At 43.1% G+C, this 22,381-nt stretch overlaps 1 protein-coding gene across 1 annotated transcript in view; it reads left to right on the top strand.

Annotated features, from left to right (window-relative positions):
• Positions 1 to 22,381, top strand: part of si:dkeyp-73b11.8 (BPTI/Kunitz domain-containing protein) — a 46,001-nt gene that overhangs the window by 20,813 nt on the left and 2,807 nt on the right. Inside the window, exons 2-5 of the mRNA XM_043680639.1 lie at positions 9,461 to 9,652; positions 13,208 to 13,381; positions 19,038 to 19,082; positions 21,884 to 21,971. Of these exons, the coding sequence (XP_043536574.1) occupies positions 9,461 to 9,652; positions 13,208 to 13,381; positions 19,038 to 19,082; positions 21,884 to 21,971 (499 nt within the window). The remainder of the gene's footprint in view (positions 1 to 9,460; positions 9,653 to 13,207; positions 13,382 to 19,037; positions 19,083 to 21,883; positions 21,972 to 22,381) is intronic.

The following is a 22,381-nucleotide window of genomic DNA, read 5'->3' as shown; positions in this document are numbered from 1 at the left end:
GAGGTCGGGAAGAAGATTGCAGGTTAGGAAGGCGGTGCTGAGTTCGATGGATTTGACTGAGACAAGGTGGGAGGAGGGGAAATGAAATTTTCAGCTCTGATCTCCAGCATCTGCAGACCTCACTTTCTCCTAGCCATAGTGAAGCCACACAGTGTCTAACTCAATGACTCGTCTCTGGTAAATACGAACGTTGTTGATCTCCTCTTGTGTTGAAATCAGAAACAGACATGAAGGTGACAATTGGAAGCCACCCACCCTGCACTGAGACTGAAGCCAGCCGTCTCTGGTTTGATGTTTTCAAGAAAGACCTTTATATCTGCGATGGGAAGATTTGGGTGTCAATCTTACAAGGTAATGCAACAATATCATTAAGGTAGAGATGGATTGTTTGTAGTGCCACCCCTCAGTGAAGTTGTTAATGAATAAATAGAATACATAAAGAAAGAAAGTCACATTTGTATGAACCTCAGCAAGGCTCATTACGGTCAATGAAATTTTTTTTACTCAGCCAATGAAACAGGGCACAATAAGCTCCCACAAACAGCAATATGATAGTTGCCAAGTGACCTGCTTTTGCAATGGCTCCACACAAAGGCCGCCTTGCTGATCTTTGAGGGGCCCTATTCTCTCCCTAGTTACCCTTTTGTCCTTAATGTATTTGTAAAAACCCTTTGGATTCTCCTTAATTCTATTTGCCAAAGCTATTTCATGTCCCCTTTTTGCCCTCCTGATTTCCCTCTTAAGTATACTCCTACTTCTTTTATATTCTTGTCTAGCAGTCGCTTAAATGTCCCTAAAGTCTCTGACACTACTTGCACCGCTGGCAATGCATTCCATGCACCCACCACTCTCTGCGTAAAGAACCTACCTACTGACCTAAACATCTCCCCTAAATCTTCCTCCAATCACTTAAAATGATGACTCCTTTTGACTGCCATTTCTGCCCTGGAGAACAGTCTTTGGCTACCTACTCTAACTATGCCTCTCATTACTTTGTACACCACTATCAAGTCACCTCTCTTTCTTCTTTTCTCCAATGTGAAAAGCCTGAGCTCACTCAAACTCTCTTCATAAGACCAGCCCTCCAATCCAGGCAGCATCGTGGGAAATCTCCTCTGTACCCTCTCTAAAGTATCTGCATCTTTCCTATAATGAAGTGACCAGAACTGGACATAATATTCCAGGGTTTTTTAGAGCTGCAGCAAAACCTCATGGCTCTTAAACTCAATCCCCCGCTGATGAAAGCCAACACATCATACGTCTTCTTAACAACCCTATCAATTTGGGTGGCAACTTTGACATATCTTTGTATGTGTACCCCAAGATCCTGCTGTTCCTCCACACTGTCAAGAATCCTGTCTTTAACCTTTCATTTAGCAATCAAATCCAACCTTCCAAAATGAATCACTTCACATTTATCCAAATTGAACTCCATCTGCCACTTCTCTGGTCAGCTCTGCATCCTGTCAATGTCTTGTTATAGCCTGCAATCACCCTCGACACTATCTACAACACCACCAAAATTTACGTTATTGGCAAACTTACTAACCCTTCCACTTCTTCATCCAAGTCATTTATCAAAAGTACAAAGAGCAGTGGCCCAAGAACAGATCCCTGCAGGACACCACTGGTCACCGACCTCCAGGCAGAATATTTTCCATCCACTACCACTCCCTATCTTCTTTCGGCCAGCCAATTCTGTATCCAGACAATCAAATGTTCCTGTATCCCATACCTCCTAACTTTCTGAAAGAGCCAACTATGGGGGACCTTATCAAATGCCTTATTGAAATCCATAAACACCACATCCTTGTCTTGTCACATCCTCAAAGAATGCAATAAGGCTTATGAGACATGACTTTCTCCTTCCTCCCCTACCTCTTCAGACTCCAGGCAAAAGTTCCCTCCAGTATCCCTGATCAGCTCTATTCTCTCTCTGATCATTCTCTTTTTCCTCACCTACATGTAGAATACCTTTGGGTTTTCTCTCATCCTTCCCACCAAGGCCCCCTCCTAGCTCTTCTCAATCCATTTTTTAGTTTTTTCCTCGCTACTCTGAAATCTTCTAAAGTTGTGCCAGATCCTTACTTCCTCAACCTTAAGCAAGCTTTCTTCTTTCTCTTGACAAAAAACTTCTCTTCTCTTGTCATCCAAGGCCCCTTCACCTTCCCATTCCTTGCCTGTCTCAGTGGGACAAAGTTGTCCAACACTCGCAACAAATGTTCCTTAAACAGCCTCCACATTTCTGTTGTATATTTCCTGTAGAACAATTGTTCCCAATTTATACTCCACAGCTCCTGTCTAAGAGCAATATAATTTCCTTTACCCCAACTAAATACCTTCCCATACTGTCTGTTCCTATCGCTTGGATGTAGGTTTGCCTGCTGAGCTGGAATGTTCATTTCCAGACATTTTGTTACCCTACTAGGTAACATCTTCTGTGGGCCTCAGGCAAAGCAATGCTGAAAATTCCTGCTTTCTATTTATATGTTTGGGTTTCTTTGGTTTGGTGATGCCATTTCCTGCGGTGATGTTATTTCTTGAGGTCAAGTCATTTCCTGTTCCTTTTCTCAAGGGGGTGGTAGATGGGGTCTAACTCGATGTGTTTGTTGATAGAGTTCCACTTGGAATGCCATGCTTCCAGGAATTCTTGTGTGTGTTTTTGTTTGGCTTGTCCTAGGATGGATGTGTTATCCCAGTTGAAGTGGTGTCCTTCCTCATCCGTATGTGAGGATACTAGTGAGAGAGAGTCATGTCTTTTTGTGGCTAGTTGGTCAATCGTAGTATCCTCACATACAGATGAGGAAGGACACCACTTCGACTGGGACAACTCTTATTCCTGACATTCTTTGCATTGAAACAGGCACATTTTAACCATCCCTTTGCCCAATCAACTTCCTGACAGACTTTCTGCACTTTATTTCTGCCTGTTCAACAACTACCTTCTCCTCTGATCTGTAGCTCGGGTTCCCTTCCCTCACCAACCTTCCCAAAGTGCTCCAGCAAATCTCCCACCCTGGACATTGGTGCCCCTCCGGTTTTAGTGCAACCTGTCCTTCATGTGCAGGTCCCACCTTCCCTAGAAGATACCCCAATGATCTACGTATCTGGAGCCCTCTCTTCTGCAGCAGCCCTGTAGTCACATGTTTATCGGCACTCGCTCCCTGTTCCTCACCTCACTAGCACATAGCACCGGTAGTAGTCATGAGGTTATTACTCTGATTGTCCTGCTTTTTATCTTCCAACCTAACTCCCTAAAATCGCTTTTTAGATCCTTGTTCCTTTTCCTGGCTATGTCATTGGTTCCAATGTGCACCAAGACTCCTGGCGACTCACCCTCCCCTTCAGAATCTTGTAGACTTGATCAGAGATGTCCCGACCCTGGCACCTGGGAGGCAACATACCTTTCAGGGGTCCTGTTTGCGACGACACGATCTCCTGTCCTGAGTCATTCTTTGCTACTTTTTCTCTTAAACAACTGCATCACATCTTCACGTCCTCCAGGATTAATCCCGGAAAATTCTATCAACGGGTCTTCAGTTTGTTCCCGTATCTCTCTCTTTATCTGGCACTGTACTGCTTGGTTGCTCAACACCCACATTTATAACTAGGCCATTGTCACCATCTTCTAATTTGGTAAAGGCAGAACCAAAGTATTCATTTAGTACCTCTGCCATACCCTTTGCTTCAGTGAGCAGCTTACCCTGCTTGTTCCTTATGGGCCCTGCTATATCCTTCATTAATCTTTTATTATTAATAGGTTTGAATAGCATTTAACAATTTGTTTTACTGCAGTCAGCCATCCTTTCCTCATGACTCTCTTAGCCTTCTTTATTCCAGTCTTTGCCTCTCTCCTGCACTTGAGATACCCTTTGGATTTCTATTGCTATTATTATTCTGGTACGCATCATGTGTCTCCTTTTCCTCCATTATTTTCTTCTAAATACCCTTACTCATCCAGGGTGCTCTAGCTTTGGACACGCCGTCTTTACTTCTCACGGGTATCTATGTAGCTTGCACCCTATTCATCCCTCTTTTGAAAGTGTCATATTTTTCATCGACTATGTTAACCATCAAAATGCATTTCCAATCACCTGCTCCAGTTCAACTTTTAGACCCCTAAAATCTGTCCTTTTCCAGTTTGGGATCTTAGTACTTGATTGTTTCTTATCCTTTTCAAACTAACTTTGAACGTTGTCATATTATGAATGCTATTCCCCAAATGCTTCCCCACTCTGACATTCTACACTTGACCTACCTCATTTCCTCGGACCAGATCCAGTACAATCCCCTACTGGTAGGACTGGAAATGTACTGTCTCAGAAAGTTCTCCTGCGCACATTGCAAGAATTTTACTCCGTCCATGTTTCACACTCTACCTTTTTGCCAGTCTACCCAAGGATAATTGAATTCACCAACTACCACAACCCTTGTCCTGCAGATTTCTATAATCTACCTACAAATTCTCTCTTCTATATCCTCCCCACTATTCGGAGGTCTATAATAAAAACCCAACAAGGTCACCACTCCATTCCTATTTCTCACTTCCAACCATATAGATTCAAATTCAGGAACTGTATAGTGTTCGAGGGCTATCATATCTTTTTTTTAACCAAGAGTGTTTCCTCTCCTCACTTTTTAACCAAACTTGTTTCTAGTAAAAGGCTTATAACCCGAATGTTAAGTATCCAATCCTGTTCTGGCTTTAAATATGTTTCCGTCAATGATTCTATGTCATGCTCCCAGAGCAATTTCTGCTTCCAGTTGGCCAGTTATGTTCACGATACTCCTTGCATTTACATACATACCATTTAACCTTGACTTTAGCACTTTCTTGCCCATTAGCGAACATCTACCTCTTTGTTCACTGTCAAAACTCAAGCCTTCCTTGACTCCCTTTTCCCTGCTCCTTATTTTCTGTCTTTTGTCCTCACTGGTACTTCCAAACTAGACCCATTAGTCAATCCACCACCTGCCTTACAAATTTCCATACATCCCCACAACACTATTTATTCTCTCAGCTAGGAGATTACTTGCATTTCATCTCTTCTGAACAGCATTCTCTTTTTCCAAACGTGATCCCAATGTCCCAAAAATCTTAAATGGTGTCTTCTACACCATCCCTCATGTCACACATTTACTTCCCTGATCTAACTTTATCAAAATGGTGAAGCCCGGCACAGATAATATTTCTGAGATTACAACCCCTGAGGTCTTTTGTTTTAACCTTCTCCCAACTCTTCAAACCAATCCTGCAAGACCACAAAGTTCTCCCTCCTTACGTCATTGGTTCACACATGAACCACTACCATTGGTTATTCATCCTTCCTTTCCAGATATTTATCCAGTCCATTATGTCCTGTACCTTTGCACCCGGCGGCAACAGACCATATGGGACATATAATCTCAGCCATAAATTAGACTGTCTATCCCTCGAATTTTCTAATCTGTCTGCAGCCTCTCTCTTTCTTCCCAGGGTAGTCTTGGCCACCATGGTACTGTGAGTTATCCACCCCGACTCAGCCATGTTGCACACCTAAAATGTCAGACCTGAATGGTAGGAGTGTAGTGGAACAGAGGGACCTTGGAATTCAGGTGCATGGTTCTCTGAAAGTAGAGTCACAGGTAGACAGGGCAGTGAAGGCACACTGGCCTTCATCAGTCAGGGCACTGAGTATAGAAGTTGGGAAGTTATGTTGCAGTTGTATAGGACATTGGTGAAGCTGCACTTGGAGTATTATGTTTGGTTTTGGTCAACCTGCTATAGGAAGGATGTTATTAAACTGGTAAGAGAGAGAAGAAATTCACAAGGATGTTTCAATGGTCTGAGCTATAGAGAGAAAAAGGGAACCTGAGGGGCAACTTTTTTACACAGAGGGTGGTACGCATATGGAATGAGGTGCCAGCAGAAGTGTTTGAGATGTGTGCATTAACACATTTAAAAAGCATTTGGACAAATACATGTATAAGAAAGGTTTAGAAGGACATGGGCCAAGTGCAGGGAAATCGGGTTAGCTTAGATGGACATTTTGGTCAGCATGGTCAGTTTGGGCCAAAGGGCCTGTCTCCATGCTGTAGGACCCTATTAGACAGCTGGTAGACAGCTTCAGGGAGCTCTGTCGTCCTGCACTAGGTGCCTCTTTTCCTTTTGACAAATGGTCACCCACTCACCTGCTGTATCTCCACAACGTCTTACCTGCTGATCACAACGTGGAGTGACTGCTCTCTGGTACGACTGTTGCAGAACCTCTGTGCTTCTTCAAAGTCCGGAAACCTCACAAGAGAAAGCTACACATATGATCCCTCAGAGGGGGCAATGTTCATAGGGGCTATATTAAAATGATTTGTTTTTACAAAAGTGCATTTTTTTTTCAATGTCACCACCTGATTTTTATTCAGGTCTGGACATAAATAGACACATCAGTGTTCACAAGTGTGATCCTGAAATAGAGCCCAAATGTATCATGATTCGCAGCCTGTAATCTTTACATTTGCAATTAGAGACCTAATGCCAATCTGAGACTCCCTGTTTGGATAGCTTGCCATGAGGGAGCTAGGATCACCACTGCCTATTACTTCACTGTGACTGGGTTGAAATGCTGGAATTCCCTACCTAATGTCATTGTGAGTCAATCCACAGCAGGTGGACTGCAGTGGTTCAAGAAAGCAGCTCACCCCCAGCTTCTCAATGACAATGAGGAATGGGCAATGAATGCTGGCCAGCCAGTGATGCCCACATCCCACAAATGAACAAAAAAAAGTTCAATTGCAGTGACCACCAACATAAACAACACACTGAATAGAATATGGAAACAAAAGGAGAAACTCTTCCTCATTGCTCATGATCCCACATTAAATCACATCCTGATCACTGCAATCTCCCTCCCCAACTGCCATCAATAACACCATCTCCTTCACCTCCCAACAAACCTCTCTCCTCCTCCTCCACACTCTATACCTCTTTGCCAACTTCTCTCCTCCCCAACCCCTTCCCCACATTGTATTCTGCCCTGTCCCATAAAACCCACCATCTGACATTCATATCAGCTTTGTCCAATTTCCTCTCCAACTCTAACCAATAGTCCCTCTGTCTCTTATTTCAGGGTCACTATGACATTAACATAACTCAAAATTGCATTCTCTTCACGGGTGTGTTCTCCAATCACATTATCTATGCTGTGGTGTTCTCCAATCACATCGTCTATGCTGTGGTGTTCTCCAATTGCATTTTTTTCCAGTGGCATGTTCGATACTTCACTCTAACACTGACATGAGATGTGAAGCCAATAAATAGTTAACCTCATTCAGGTAGAATGTAGGAAATGGGTGAGTGAGTGTTTGAGGTGGCATATGTAGGGATGGTAATGATGAGTTGTAGGTTGGTAACAGTGGATGAGAGGTTGGTAATAATGTGTGGTTTGGGCCGTGTGAAGATAAGAATGACAGCGTGGTCGCAACAGGTCTCAAGTTGGACCTGATCTGAATTATTGTGAGACTGCAATCAAGTGAACGACTCTAGTAATGTGGACCCAGAATGGCTTTGCAAATCTTTCACTGGACTTTTCCTGTGACTTTGTATTGCTGCTTTCTGGGTGCACAAGTGTTCCATATTTCAGTAAACACAGCTGTGAAATCATTGCTTCAGACAGAATGGTTTTACAACTTATGAAACAGCCATAAATGTTATAGCAGTTGCACCTGTTAGTTGCACCAGTTTACTCAATTAACAGCAAAACTGCTTATATGTACCTCCCATTTTCAATCTATCTCATTAAATCCACCCAACATTTCGACAGTTAGGATATTGGATTATGATGCTGTTCAATGACATGGAAACATTTAAAATAGGAGTTCATGCCAATCATCCTTTTGAGTCCGCTCTGCCATTTATTATGATCATTGGCGGGTCCTCTAACTCAATGACATCTTCCTGCTTTCTCCCCATTATCTTGTGCTTGTAATATCTGAAAATACATCTATCTATTTCTTGAATATATTCAGTGACTTGGCCTCCACAGCCTTCTTTGGTAGATGATTCCACAATCCATTTTTGAGAGAAAACATTTTTCCTGATACACGTCCTAAATGGTCTAGCCCATATAACTGAGATTTTCTAGAGAGAAACACCTTTATCCAGGGAGTGAGTGGGAAAGTCACTGCAACCTCAACTTTTGAGGTTTTTGATATCTAATTCTGTTAATAGGATGCAAAATGCCTTGGTGATAAAGGTGACAAGTCAAACAGGTGCCCAAAATAATTTGTGAATTGTTAATAACATCTCTTGGGAGCCCTCTTGTGGTACAGTGATGGCATCGCTTCTCCTAGCTGAAAATGTGTTGCTGGAAAAGCGCAGCAGGTCAGGCAGCATCCAGGGAACAGGAGAATCGACGTTTCGGGCATAAGCCCTTCTTCTTATGCCTGAAGAAGGGCTTATTCCCGAAATGTCAATTCTCCTGTTCCCTGGATGCTGCCTGACCTGCTGCGCTTTTCCAGCAACACATTTTCAGCTCTGATCTCCAGCATCTGCAGACCTCACTTTCTCCTCAATCGCTTCTCCTAGGCCAAGGAGACCTGGGTTCAAGTCCTACCTGCTCCAGAGGTGTGTAGTAACGTCTCTGAACAGATTGAGCAGCAAGTATCTACTTTTGTGGCACAGTGGTTCGGTCTCTGCCTGCCTCAGAAAGTCCAGGGTTACATCCTACCTGCCCTGCATGTGTCTGATTATTGGTTGTTACGAAATATTTCTCCCACAAATTATATTCAAATCCCACTTCCCTTTATTAATTACTCTGCCATAATGGGCTGTTTCAGTTTCTTTCAGTTCTGTGCAGTCTGGTTTTGTTTTCACAAAAATATACTAAATGGTGTACGGCTTCTCTTTTATGGTGACATCTACATCTAGATGTCCTGGACAGCATGCTTGAAGCACATGGAGGCTCTCGGTGGTGGTGGGATGGTGCGGGAGGGTTGTGTGGAGTTTAGTCTAATAGATCATCCCCTGCACAGTGCCACTGAGGGACTGTTCAGTTTTCAATTTGATTCAATCCAGTCCTTTCTGTTATTTCATCACAAAAGAATATTAATAGATTACATATATAAAAGCTAGCCAGGTGTGCATTTGAGTAGTGTAGCAAACTCCAGATGAAGGACTCTTCTCTGCATATGCTTCACAAATAGGCACACTCAACCCTTAAGGACAGTGAATAGCATAGAGAAGCACATGAGGCAAAAAAATGATATGTGACCAAAAGGGAAAATGTTGGAAAATCTCAGCAAGTCTGGCAGCATCTGTAAGGAGAGAAAAGAGCTGACGCTCGAGTTTAACTAACCCTTTGTCAAAGTGATATGTGAGTTGAGTTTGTTGAAGTAGAGTGGGAGGAAGTGCATGTATGAGTTGGTTGGGCCAAATTCTGTGTTGCAAATTCCATGTAATAATACTTTGCTTTTGCCCATATTACAGCTTGCAACTTGCCCATGGATGAAGGACAAACTGGAGATAACCCATCTGTGAAATTTTATTACAATCAAACCAGTGACCGGTGTAAGATTTTTGCCTATAGAGGAGCTGGAGGAAATGCGAACCGTTTCTTCACAGATAAACATTGCATGAGGAACTGTTCCAGCCTGGCAGGTGACATCTATCCCGGTGATGGTAGGTGAAAAACTAAATCTATATGGCTGCAAGTACATAGTGTCTGAGGGATCACACTCATAGACAAGTCCAATCACTTAGTATATGTTTCTACTTGCACTTGCCACACATAGAAACTCAGGGATCAAACACCTCATCCACCGTAACCACCTCACCCACCCTAACCACTTCACCCAGCCTAACCATCTCACCCACCCTAACCACCTCACACCTCCCATTCCAACCACTTTGCCCACTCTAACCATGTCTCTTACTCTAACGACGTCACTCACTCTAACCACGTCACTCACTCTAACCACCTCACTCACCTTAAGTACCTCACCCACTCCAACCGATGGAGTAGATGCATTAGTCAGAGGGAAATGAGTGTGGGTGGGTTACTCTTCAGAGGGTCGGTGTGGAATGGTTCAGCCAAAGGGCCTGTTTCCACACTGTAGAGAATCTAATCTAATCTAATCAACCATCTCACCCACTCTAACCATCTCATCCACCTTAAACACCTCACACACTCTAAGCACCTAATCCACTTAAACGACCTTGCCTATTTTAATCATACCCACCCTAAACACTTTACCCAGACTAACCACTTCATTCACTTTAACAACCTCATCCACCCTAACCGCCTCACCCTAACCATGTTACCCACCTCCCACCCTGACCGTCACACTCACCTCAACTATCCTAACCACCCACTCTAATCTTCTCACCCACTCTAACTACCTCACCCATCCCAATTGACATACCCACACAAACCACCTCACCCTGCCTAAGCATCTCACCCTTCTCCTAACTATCATACAGGATCTTTTAGCTGGAGCTCAAAATCGTTTGCATGTCATATCTTCTCGGAATCTGCTCTGATGGAGTATCCTGAAAGACTCAGGTTAGTCTTGGGTGTGGAGGTATTTTGTTATGAGGACAGCTTGAGAAGGCTGAGCCTGTGCTCATTGGAATTTAAAATAATGAGAGGCAAGCTGTTTGAAACATACAAGAATCTTAGGGGTCTTGATGGGGTTGATGCAGAATGTTTTTTTACCATTGTGAGAGGGTCTAGGACCAGAGGGCATAATCTCAGAATGAGGGATCCCACTATTAAGACATTGATGAAGAGGAATTTCTTTTCCCAGAGAACAGTGAATCAGTGGAATTCTTTACCGCAAAGGGCTGTTGAGTGGGGTTGTTAAGTATATTCAAAGCTGAGATACACTTATTTTTAAATAAAAAGGGAATAAAAGACAGAAAACTGAAGTTGAGAGTTATTAAGTTAGCCATGATTTCATTGAATAGTGGAGCAAACTTGATCGGTGAATGGATTACTCCTGCTCCTATGCCTTAAGGGCTGTTGAGTCAAAGGAATCTTTGAGTGCAGGGTCCATCCACTCATCATTGCCTCTGCTTGGAATCTCCAGATCTAAATATCAGATCAGAACAAAATTGCTCACTTCAGGACAAACATCTAGGGTGCAGGTTTGCTTGCTGAACTGTAGGTTTGTTATCCAGACGTTTCATTACCTGTCTAGGTAACATCGTCAGTAGCGACCTCCAAGTGAAGCGAAACTGTTGTCTCCTGCTTTCTATTTATATCTTTCTCCTGGATGGGGTTCCTGGGGTTTGTGGTGATGTCATTTCCTGTTCATTTTCTGAGGGGTTGATAGATGGCATCTAGATCTATGTGTTTGTGTATGGCTGAGCCATAAACAAACACATACATCTAGATGCCATCTATCAACCCCTCAGAAAATGAACAGGAAATGACATCACCACAAACCCCAGAACCCCATCCAGGACAAACAGAGAAATAGAAAGCAGGAGACAACAGCTTTGCTTCATTTGGAGGTCGCCACTGATGATGTTACCTAGCCAGGTAATGAAACGTCTAGATATGAAACCTACAGCTCAGCGAGCAAACCTACACCCTAAACCTGAGCTACAAACCTTCACAAACCTTGCAAAAAGGAGGCACATCACTGGACTCAAACCATTAAGTCAATTTTCTCTCCACAATTGCTGCCAGACCTGCTGAGTTTCTCCATAAATTTGCGATTTTGTTTCATTTGACATCTTATCAACTACCTGAATTATTGATTATCTCTATCCCAACTTGCAGGGCAGTTGTGGATACCACATATTGGCAGGTATAACAATATCTTATAGATAAATTATGTCCACTCTATTTGTCTGTGCTCTATCACTTACAGGATACATGTTCTAACAGATCTAAACCTTACAGTAACTGAAAGGCGGTGTCAGACCAGGGATGTACTTGTATTAGGTGAAATTAATCTCAAGAAATTACATTTATATGGTTACTGAGAGTTAAGGTCTAGTTTCAACTTTCAACTCATTGAACATATTTGTAAAGAAATTCTAGCAAAGTGTGAATTTATTATTGTCTTTTTTGAGTTTCAGTTCAGTCTGACTTCAGTCATTGTCCAGCTTCAGAATGGGTGACAATGTGTGATTGATTAGTGTAAAAGTGATTACCAAGGGGATGAAAGATTATTAGGGATTGTAGGAACATAGAGTTGAGGTTAAAATCTAATGAGGTGAGAAAGGGAGATTTGGATCGATTGGCTGGGTGGCCTACTCTTGTTCCTTGTTTGTATAGCCAGAAGTGTGATAACCCCTACAAGGCTCATGGGGAGTCACTAATGAATCTCCTGATGGAGCTTGATGAGTTCCTTGGTAACGTTAATGACTTACCAAACAGGAATTCATCACCTGAGCCCTTTATAAAGCAGACCAAAGGAGCTCTTGTGGTGCAGTGGTGGTGTCCCTACATCTGAACTGAGAGACCCAAGTTCATGTTCCACCTACTCCAAAGGTTTTTAATAACATCTCTGAACAGGTTGATTAGAAACCTGGGTTAAATAAATAAAAAGAAGCAGACAAAAAAAGAGTTCTTGTAACACAGTGGTAGTATCCCTACTTGTAAGCCAGATGGCCTGGCTTCAGGTCCCACTTATTCCAAAAGTATGTAATAACACGTTGATTAGAAAATGAAGAAAAAAAAAGCAAACCCAATTTGGTAGCACAGTGGGAAGAGACATGGGTTGAAGTCCCACCCGTCAGATGTGTATAATAATATCTCTGAACAGGATGGTAAGACAATACCTTTAAAGCAGACCCAAGCGTGGGTTCCTGTAGTCCCTAGCTTTGAGCCAAGAGCCCTGGATTGAAGGCCCACCTGTTTCAGATGTTTATAATAACATCTCTGAACAGGTTGTTTAAAAAAAAAGATGAGGGTGTCATTTCTGCTGACTGCTTGCTCCTCTTCCAGGGCTATATTTGTGCCCTAGTGTCCTTGGAGAGAGAGCATGTGGTGTCCACCAACAGCCTCCATGCCTTTAGAGAGAGGTGGGCAGCATGGGGGTTAGATTGATTGATATGTCTGCAGAAGTGTCAGTCCTGGGCTGGGACTAGCCTATCTATTCCACAAGTAGCGGCTCTATTTTAGCATTCAACTACAACCATCCTGAGTTATTACATGTTATACAGCCCAGTGTGATCACGAAGAGTTTTACTGATGGGTCATCTCCTGTAATCTTTCAACAGACCGAGCTTGCTTGCTGCCAAAAGATCCTGGAGATTGTAAAGGACGTTTGTTGCTTTATTACTTTGACAGTGCAAAGAAGAAATGCAAAACCTTTTTGTACGGAGGATGTGGAGGAAATGGAAACAGGTTCTTCCGCCTTGATGCATGCAATTCACTTTGTATCAGTAAAATGGGTAAGGTCTACTTTCATTAGGGGGCTTTCTACATGATGCTAGAGTCAAATTTAAAGGGTCAATTCATTACTTGTGACTCAGGTACCCCATTCTCACTGTGACATGGAGCCAGCCCACAATGCGGAGGAGTTCGCCCTCTGCCCGCCCTCATACAGCTGCACATACTCACTCTCATGCTGCTGCTGCATTTTCAAATCCATTCCCCACCCACATTGAAGCAAGACAAGAAATCCTGGGGGAATAGGTAATGATCGAGGAGATAGAGACAGAGTTAGACACAGGAACTGAGAGTTAAATTGCTGAGGTACAACAAAAAATCCTGTCAAGTGTTGTCAACCCTATTGTTGGATGTGTTTGGAATAAATCATATGGAACACCACGTACTCAATGGCTGGCTAATCCCACGCAGTGAGAGCTGTGTTCCATTCCAGTCACTGAGAATAAAAGAATCTGTGAGGTCAGAAAAGATACATGGCTTTCTTGTGGAAAGAATGAGTTCTGAGGGTGAGCTGGGGGACCATCTTTAAAATGGTGAGATTGGTGTTTGGGAGGGGACCTGATAGAAATGCAGTAAATATTGAGATTTTATTCAGTCTTACGATGAGGAGTGTCACTGGTAAGGCGAGCATATTGGTGTGAGACAGGGGTCACAAGTAGACCAAATTACTTAATTTATCAGATCCTTTCCAGAAGGATATCGCCAGTCCTTTTTTTTGCTTCAATGTCATTTTTACTGATCATAGCATTTTTATTTTCAGGTTTGGGTAAAAACACAATGGAATGTTGCGGTTCTGTTCGCCGAGCTGGAAATTTTTGTTGCAAACGTTTCGTCCCCTGTCTAGGTGACATCCTCAGTGCTTGGGAGCCTCCTGTGAAACGCTTCTGTGGTGTTTCCTCCGGCATTTATAGTGGCCTGTCCCTGCCGCTTCCGGTTGTCAGTTTCAGCTGTCCGCTGTAGTGGCCGGTATATTGGGTCCAGGTCAATGTGTTTGTTGATGGAGTTGTGGATGAGTGACATTCTTCTAGGAATTCCCTGGCTGTTCTTTGTTTCGCTTGCCCTATAATGGTAATGTTGTCCCAGTCAAATTCATGTTGCTTGTCGTCTGCGTGTGTGGCTACTAGGGATAGTTGGTCATGTCGTTTCGTGGCTAGTTGATGTTCGTGGATGCGGATCGTTAGCTGTCTTCCTGTTTTGTCCTATATAGTGTTTTGTGCAGTCCTTGCATGGGATTTTGTACACTACATTAGTTTTGCTCTATAGGACAAACACTATATAGGACAAACAGGAAGACAGCTAACGATCCGCATCCATGAACATCAAGCCGGAGGAAACACCACAGAAGCGCTTCACAGGAGGCTCCCAAGCACTGAGGATGTCACCTAGACAGGGGACGAAACGTTTGCAACAAAAATTTCCAGCTCGGCGAACAGAACCACAGCAACGAGCACCCGAGCTACAAATCTTCGCACAAACTTTGAACACAATGGAATCATGGGATCAGAGAATAGGTACAGCTAGAAGGAGGCCATGCTTCCCATTGTGTCTGTGCTGGCTCCCTGAAGGAGCAATTCAGCTAGTGCCACCCCTCCACTTTCTGCGCCCTAGCCCTTGATATAAGCCTGAACCGGATTGCCAATGTTATATTACTATTTCACTTGGACCATGAGCTTATTTAAAACTAGACAAAATGAATGATCCTAGGGACTTACTAAAGGAATAAAGCCACAAGATTCCATAATTTTAACAAATAATTGTAAATTTCTCAATGCAAAGTTAGAAAGGGAATGCAATCTACCTCCCAGTCAATTCATATTTTAATATTCATCACTAACTTGAAGTAAATACAGGTAAGAGACAAGCTGTGGTCAAATATCCCATGGGGAGAAAGTGAGGTCTGCAGATGCTGGAGATCAGAGATGGAAATGTGTTGCTGGAAAAGCGCAGCAGGTCAGGCAGCATCTAGGGAACAGGAGAATCGACGTTTCGGGCATTAGCCCTTCTTCAGGAATCCCGAAACGTCGATTCTCCTGTTCCCTAGATGCTGCCTGACCTGCTGCGCTTTTCCAGCAACACATTTCCATCTCAAATATCCCATGGTTTACATCAAATTATAAATGTGGTAAATGGATTTCTCAGCATCATTTCCCACCACTCCACCCCTCACAAGACATTAGTGACAACTCTATGGGTCATCAGACTTCATTAAAACTTCTCAAGGGATTTCAATTCCGACTTTGTCACAGCCACCATACTACTAATGCATCCAGGTTCGTTTTAGCATGAAAGTTTAACAGCTGCAGAAACAAATGTTGCTTTGTGCCTCCTTCACTCACTCTCAAATACACTGAACGATTAACAACATAGAGTCACTCTGATACCTACAGCACTCAGGGCTTTTCCAGAATCCTAACCTCAACATTTAGCAGTACCTACTGTCTCTCAGAATGTTTCCTGAGTCTTAATTGCTTAGACCATGCTACAGCTGCACATTTTTGGAGTGATGCCTCTTTTCCCACCTCTTTAATACCTGACTGATTAGCAGCTCAAAGAAAGAGACCCTCTTCTCTGACTGTCTCCCTCTGAAGTGACTGAAAACAGACAGTACAACAACTCTTGAGTTGTTCTGAGTGACCTATTAGAAGCTGCACAACAATCCCTGCCCCTTTTAATAGGCAAGATTGAATGTAGCAAATGTTTGACCTGATGAATTGAGCAAACACTGAGCATCCCTGTTCCCAGACATTACAATATTCATAAATTGCTGGTTTACATAGAAAAAAGGATGTATTTAAAAATGCAATTCATCTCTTGGAAGAAAGAAAGCTTCAATAAAGCTAGTTCTTATTATTATAAACATCATTAAAAATCACTTATTACAGACTCTACAGATAACCCTTACATTTACACATTGCATTTACAAAGCTATAAAAGTTTTTCAACAATGAAAGGAAGTAGATAACCCGCCCCAATCTAGTCTCACCTGCCAGCGCCCGGCCCATATCCCTCCAAACCCTTCCTATTCATGTATCCATCCAGACATCTTTTAAATGTTGCAATTGTACTAGCCTTCACCACTTCCTCTGGCAGCTCATTCCATACACGTACCACCTCTGCGTGAAAAGGTTGCCCTTTAAGTCTCTTTTATATCTTTCCCCTTTCACCCTACACCTATGCCCTCTAATTCTGGACTCCCCGCACCCCAGGAAAAAGACCTTGTCTATTACCCAATCCATGCCCCTCATGATTTTGTCAACCTCTCTAAGTTCATCCCTCAGCCTCCGACATTCCAGGGAAAATAGCCCCAGTCTATTCAACCTCTCCCTATAGCTCAAATCCTCCAACTCTAGCAACATCCTTGTAAATCTTTTCTGAGCCCTTTCAGGTTTCACAACATACTTCCAATAGGAAGACCAGAATTGCATGCAATATTCCAACAGTGGCCTAACCAATGTCCTGTACAGCCACAACATCCCAACTCTTGTTCCATGCTGTACATCTCTATGACTCTATGACTATAGTATTAAAATAACTCAGCATCAAACTTTTTTTCAACCTTTTTTTAAACAATGGACAGAATATAGATATTCCCTAAAGCACTCTGCTAGGAGGCGTCCAGTGTCCCCACTGTAGAGGAGACTGCTTTAGGGAACATCTCTGGGACACCCACACCAATCAACCACACCGCCCTGTGGCCCAACATTTCAACTCCCCCTCCCACTCTGCTGAGGACATGCAGGTCCTGGGCCTCCTCCACCGCTACACCCGGGTTCAATTCCCGCCTCAGGCGACTGACTGTGTGGAGTTTGCATGTCCTCCCCGTGTCTGCGTGGGTTTCTTCCGGGTGCTCCGGTTTCCTCCCACAGTCCAAAGATGTGCAGGTCAGGTGAATTGGCCATGCAAAATTGCCCATAGTGTTAGGTAAGGGGTAAATGTAGGGGTATGGGTGGGTTGCGCTTCAGCGGGTCGGTGTGGACTTGTTGGGCCGAAAGGCCTGTTTCCACACTGTAATGTAATCTAATCTACTCCTTCACCACCCGACGCCTGGAGGAAGAGCGCCTCATCTTCCGCCTCGGAACATTTCAACCCCAGGGCATCAATGTGGATTTCATCAGTTTCCCCATTTCCCTTTCCCCTGCCTCACCTCAGCTCCAGCCTTCCAGCTCAGCACCGCCCTCATGACCTGTCCTACCTGCCTATCTTGCTTTCCACCATCTCTCCACCCTGGAGGCTTCCTGCCTCTATTCCTGAAAAAAGGACTTTTGCCCGAAACGTCGATTTTCCTGCTCCTCGGATGCTGCCTGACCTGCTGTGCTTTTCCAACACCACTCTAACCTAAACTCTGTTCTTGTCAATTATCACTGAAGTTACCAGGCAGGTGCAACAAGTTATTAGGAAGGCTAATGAAATGTCAGCCTTTAGTGCAAGATGATTTGAGTCCAAGAGTAGCTAAGTTTTGCTTCCATTGTCTAAGAGTTTGGGTAGACTGCCTTCGATATTAATGCCATGGAGGAAGTGCAACAAAATTCTCCAGACTTGTTCCAGGATTGTGGAACTTTCCTATGAAGGAAGATTGGGCAAACTGGGTCTCTATTCCCTAGGGCTTTGACTGATGAGAGGTGATCCCAGGGAAACTTATTAAATATTTAAAGGAATAGACAAAGTGGATGCAGGTAACATCTTTACCCGAGTAGGGAGTCTAGAACCAGGAGCACAATTTCAAATAAGGCTGATATACTTAGTTGGGGAGGAGAATGAGGAGCATTCATTTTTAACCAATTGGTTATGAACCTTTGGAATTCTGTATCAAAAACTTTGGAAGCTCTGTCTTTGAGAATGCTTAAGGTAGATTTTTGATTACTGGTGTGCAGACATGTGGCAATGGGTTGGTTAAAACCAATGAAGTGCCCAGTCAGCCACGATTGTATTGTATGGCATGGAAGCTTGATGGTTTACTGCTGTTCCTGTGAAAGGGCCTATTCTCTCTGAATAAACCTGCAAATGTACTTCTGTCACTGCACCCCTCCTTTCTCTCTCTATCTCTCTCTGGATAAAACTCAAGTCATATCCCCAGATTTAGCTATACTCACATGACTTATTGGAAGTGCTGTTTTTAACACACACTTCAAAATTTGAATTTCTGAACTTTGAAAGAATCAGGCCTTCACAGAACAGAAACTACAATGTACTTTTCCTCCAAGTTCCCAAATAATAATATGTTAGAGCATTCTAACAGGAATCAGACTACTGATGAAAAGTTTTCTTAACAAACTCTAGAACTCTTTCCCTACTCTGCCCTTTAATGCACTGCTATCCCAGTCTGTGTTTGGGTGATTGAAATCTCCCATTATAACTGTTCTACAATTCTCCTTTAATTGTTAACACTGCCCACTGGGTTGCAATTAAATATCGGGAACACATTTCTGGGCCCTTGGGCAAGGAACTGCTTGGAGCAGAAATTTTAGCAGAAAGTGTGAGACTCCAAAATCACCCCTTTATACGTCATTCAGGAATACCTCCAATTTGCAGGTGACATTAGAGAAAGACGGTTTTGTGAAACAAGGTTCAAAGCTACTCAATATACAGACATGGAGTCACTGTGAGCAGCAAGAGTGTTGAGTGTGTCTTTAATTGGCTGTTTGGATGCTCTTTTGACAGGAGGACCACCTGTTGAAGATGAAGACGAATCGGAAGTGGATGAAGGTTCGTTTGAAATGACAGCTTAGCCTCACTTGGATACATTTGTTTCTGGGTTTAATTACAGTCATTGTTTGTTGCTTCTATTTTGGGGAGCATCTGAAGAATACATACTTGCACTTCAGGCTTTTAGGTCGAGATACTAAGAATATAAAGAGGATTGTGCCCCCAAGATTATCGGAAGCTTGCTTTTGAGCCACTCCAGGGAGAGGACAACTGCTTTCTCTGAAGCACTGTAATAAAACGATAGCTTCAAAAGGTGTAGGAAGAAATGTTATCTGCTGGTGACAAAGTCTGGGATACTGAACCTACAGTTGTAGTATTCCTTAAAGTGATCTTTCAGGAAAGAAACTAGGGAACACTTTATCCCACTAAAAGTAGATTTAATTTAATTAATAATATAATGTCTAAAACTGATACATTTTGCCACTCAAAGGTACAGTATGACACTATAGAGGAGAAAGTGAGGTCTGCAGATGCTGGAGATCAAAGTTGAAACTTTATTGCTGGAACAGCACAGCAGGTCAGGCAGCATCCAGGGAACAGGAGATTCGACGTTTCGGGCACAGGCCCTTCTTCAGGAATGACTGAAGAAGGGCCTGTGCCCGAAACGTCGAATCTCCTGTTCCCTGGATGCTGCCTGACCTGCTGTGCTATGACACTATAGGGAAAGGGTACACTGAATAAAGAGCAAGGGTAAAGAGGATTTAGCGTGGGGACATAGAGGATATAAAGTGAGGGTATAGAGGATATAAGAGCGGGTGTATGGACACAGAGTTGGGTATAGAGCAGAGATATAATGAATATGAGAGCAATGATATGGGTGTGATAGAGCAGGAGTATATAGGGGTGTGGAGTGTAGGCATACAGCAGTGATATAGTGGATATAAGTGCAGAGGTGTGAGGACATAAGAGCAAGGATGTAAAGGATATAAAATAGCAGATATTAGACTGATGATATAGACGTTGTAGAACAAAGGTATAGAGGATGCATTGCAAGAGTTTAAGGATGTACAGCAGATGTGTAGAAGATATAGAACGCAGGTATAGAGAATGTAGAGCAATGCATAGATGATAAAGAGCAAGAGAATAGATGATATCAGAGACGTGGCAAAAATATATAGAGCAAGGGTATAGACGATTGAGAAGACTAGGCTGTCATGGTGAGCTTTCCTGGCTTGGGAATTGAACCCTTGCTGTTAACTTCTTTCAGCATTGCAAACCAGCCAACTGTGATCCTGAGGGGCCAGGTAGGTAATAAGAGGATGAGTACAATCAGTAGAATTGTGCAGCAAGCCAGTATCAGATACTTCTACAGCTTTGATGTCTCACTGATCCTGTGGCTGTGACATTCAGTTACACCGAGATAGTAAGACCCAAGTCTGGTCTCGATTGGGATGCCAGTGGGAAATGTTCCACATCCTCAGAATGAAAGAGGGAAAAGGATTGGTTCCTGGATGCTGGTCTTGAGAGCTCGAGGGCATTAGTTTCGTGCAGGCAAAGTTGAAGGAAGACAGGAACCTTTCATACTTGAACAGATGACAGACATTCAGGTCCATGGGCAGAAATGGCACTCACTTCACAGAATTATAGTCAGTATTCCAGCACAAGAGGCCACTAGACCCATTATGCCTGCACCAGAGGTGAGTGTAATGACCTGGTGTTAATCTCCTGCTTTCTCCCCAATATCCTTGCACATTATTTTTATCCAGATTATCACACAATGCCTTCCCGAATGCTTGAGTTGAATTTGCCTCCACACATTTCCAGGTAATGCATTCTGTCACCTAACTACTCACTATCTATTTATTTCACATAGCACCCTTGCTTCTTTTGCAAATCACTTTAAAACTACATATTGGTATGTCATTTCATTCTTATTCCTTTTACAAGTAGGAATGGTTTCTCTCTATCTACCCTGTCCAGCCTACTCTTGATTTTGAAAACCTCTATCAGATCTCCTCTTAGTTTTCTCCACTCCAAGGAGAGCTGTTCCATCTGCTACAATCTAACCTCAAACTAAAGCCAAAGTTTATCGTCCCTGGAACTTTGCTTGCAAACTACTTCTGCTGTCTCTCCAATCTTTTCACATCCTTCCTTTAATATGGTGCCTACATCAGTACACAGTACTCTAGCTAAGATCATCATCTCTTTGTTCTTGTACTTTATCCTGCTATTAATAAAGCCAAGGACACTGCATGCTTTACTAACTACTCTCTGTACTGTGCTGCCACTTTTAATAATCTGTGTACACTGTAAATAATCTAATATACACCCAGATCCCTCTGCTCCTGTACCCACCTTGGAATTGCACCTCAATTTTGCATTGTCTTTCAATGTTGTTCCTATCAAAATGTATCACCTCAAACTTCTCTGCATTGAAACTCATATGTCACCTATCTGCTCACACTACCAACTTGTCAACGTCCTGGTTGAGTTGCAGGGGAAATATTGTGGTCCCTGTGGAACTATGTGAGTGGCCTGCTTCAGCTGCTGGGTGATGGGGTTGATTTGGGTGAAAGGTAAGTAGGGGCTAGGGGTGGGGTTGGGGAGGTGGGAGGAGGGGGTGATCATTAGAAAATATATCTGATCAATTATCATGAAAAATGATCCAGCAAGTGGGAAATAGTTGGGGAAGCTGGGGCACACAGGTACATCTGATTAATGAGTAGGGACAGGCAGTGAGTGGTGGCTACACCCTTGGGAGGTGAGTGAGAGGCCTGGTGGCTCTTGCTATGAACCACAGTAAGGGAGGCTCGTTTATAGCTGATGAACTAATCCGGGCCTGGTGTGTTTCTGTCTCACAGGTCTAGCGGTGGGACTGGGAATGGGATGTGCCGTCCTGCTCACTCTTGCTGTTGCACTTGCAGTGTTTTTCACACAGAGGAAGAAAAGGTTTGGATATTTTACTCTCTCATGGACAAACAGGAGTAATATTAAAGATGTAATTTGATAATAGGAATATATTAGGAATCTAAAGCAAGAGGAGCAGGTTTCTGAAACCTACTTCAATGACAAACAATTAGGTAGCAGTTAATCTCCATCTGGGCACTCAAGAAGGACCCCTCTTACTCACAATGTGCCAAAGGGGGACATAATGCAATTTATGCCTCTGGTTTAGCATCACACACTTGTTTTCAAAGTTAGTAATGAAGAGTGTAGTTGATATTGATATTCATCCCAGCACTATTGCAGAATCACAGACTAGACCCACATTTTTCAGGATCTATAATATGACTGTTGGAGAGTTGGAAAGTTCAATCTGAGAGAGGATAGAAAAGAAGCATTGCTTATCCTGATGGCAT

The sequence above is a fragment of the Chiloscyllium plagiosum genome, chromosome 40 (assembly GCF_004010195.1).
Source record: "Chiloscyllium plagiosum isolate BGI_BamShark_2017 chromosome 40, ASM401019v2, whole genome shotgun sequence".
Lineage (NCBI taxonomy): Eukaryota > Metazoa > Chordata > Chondrichthyes > Orectolobiformes > Hemiscylliidae > Chiloscyllium > Chiloscyllium plagiosum.
Note: the sequence above shows the minus strand (reverse complement) of the source record. Positions and strands in the feature narration are given on the sequence as shown.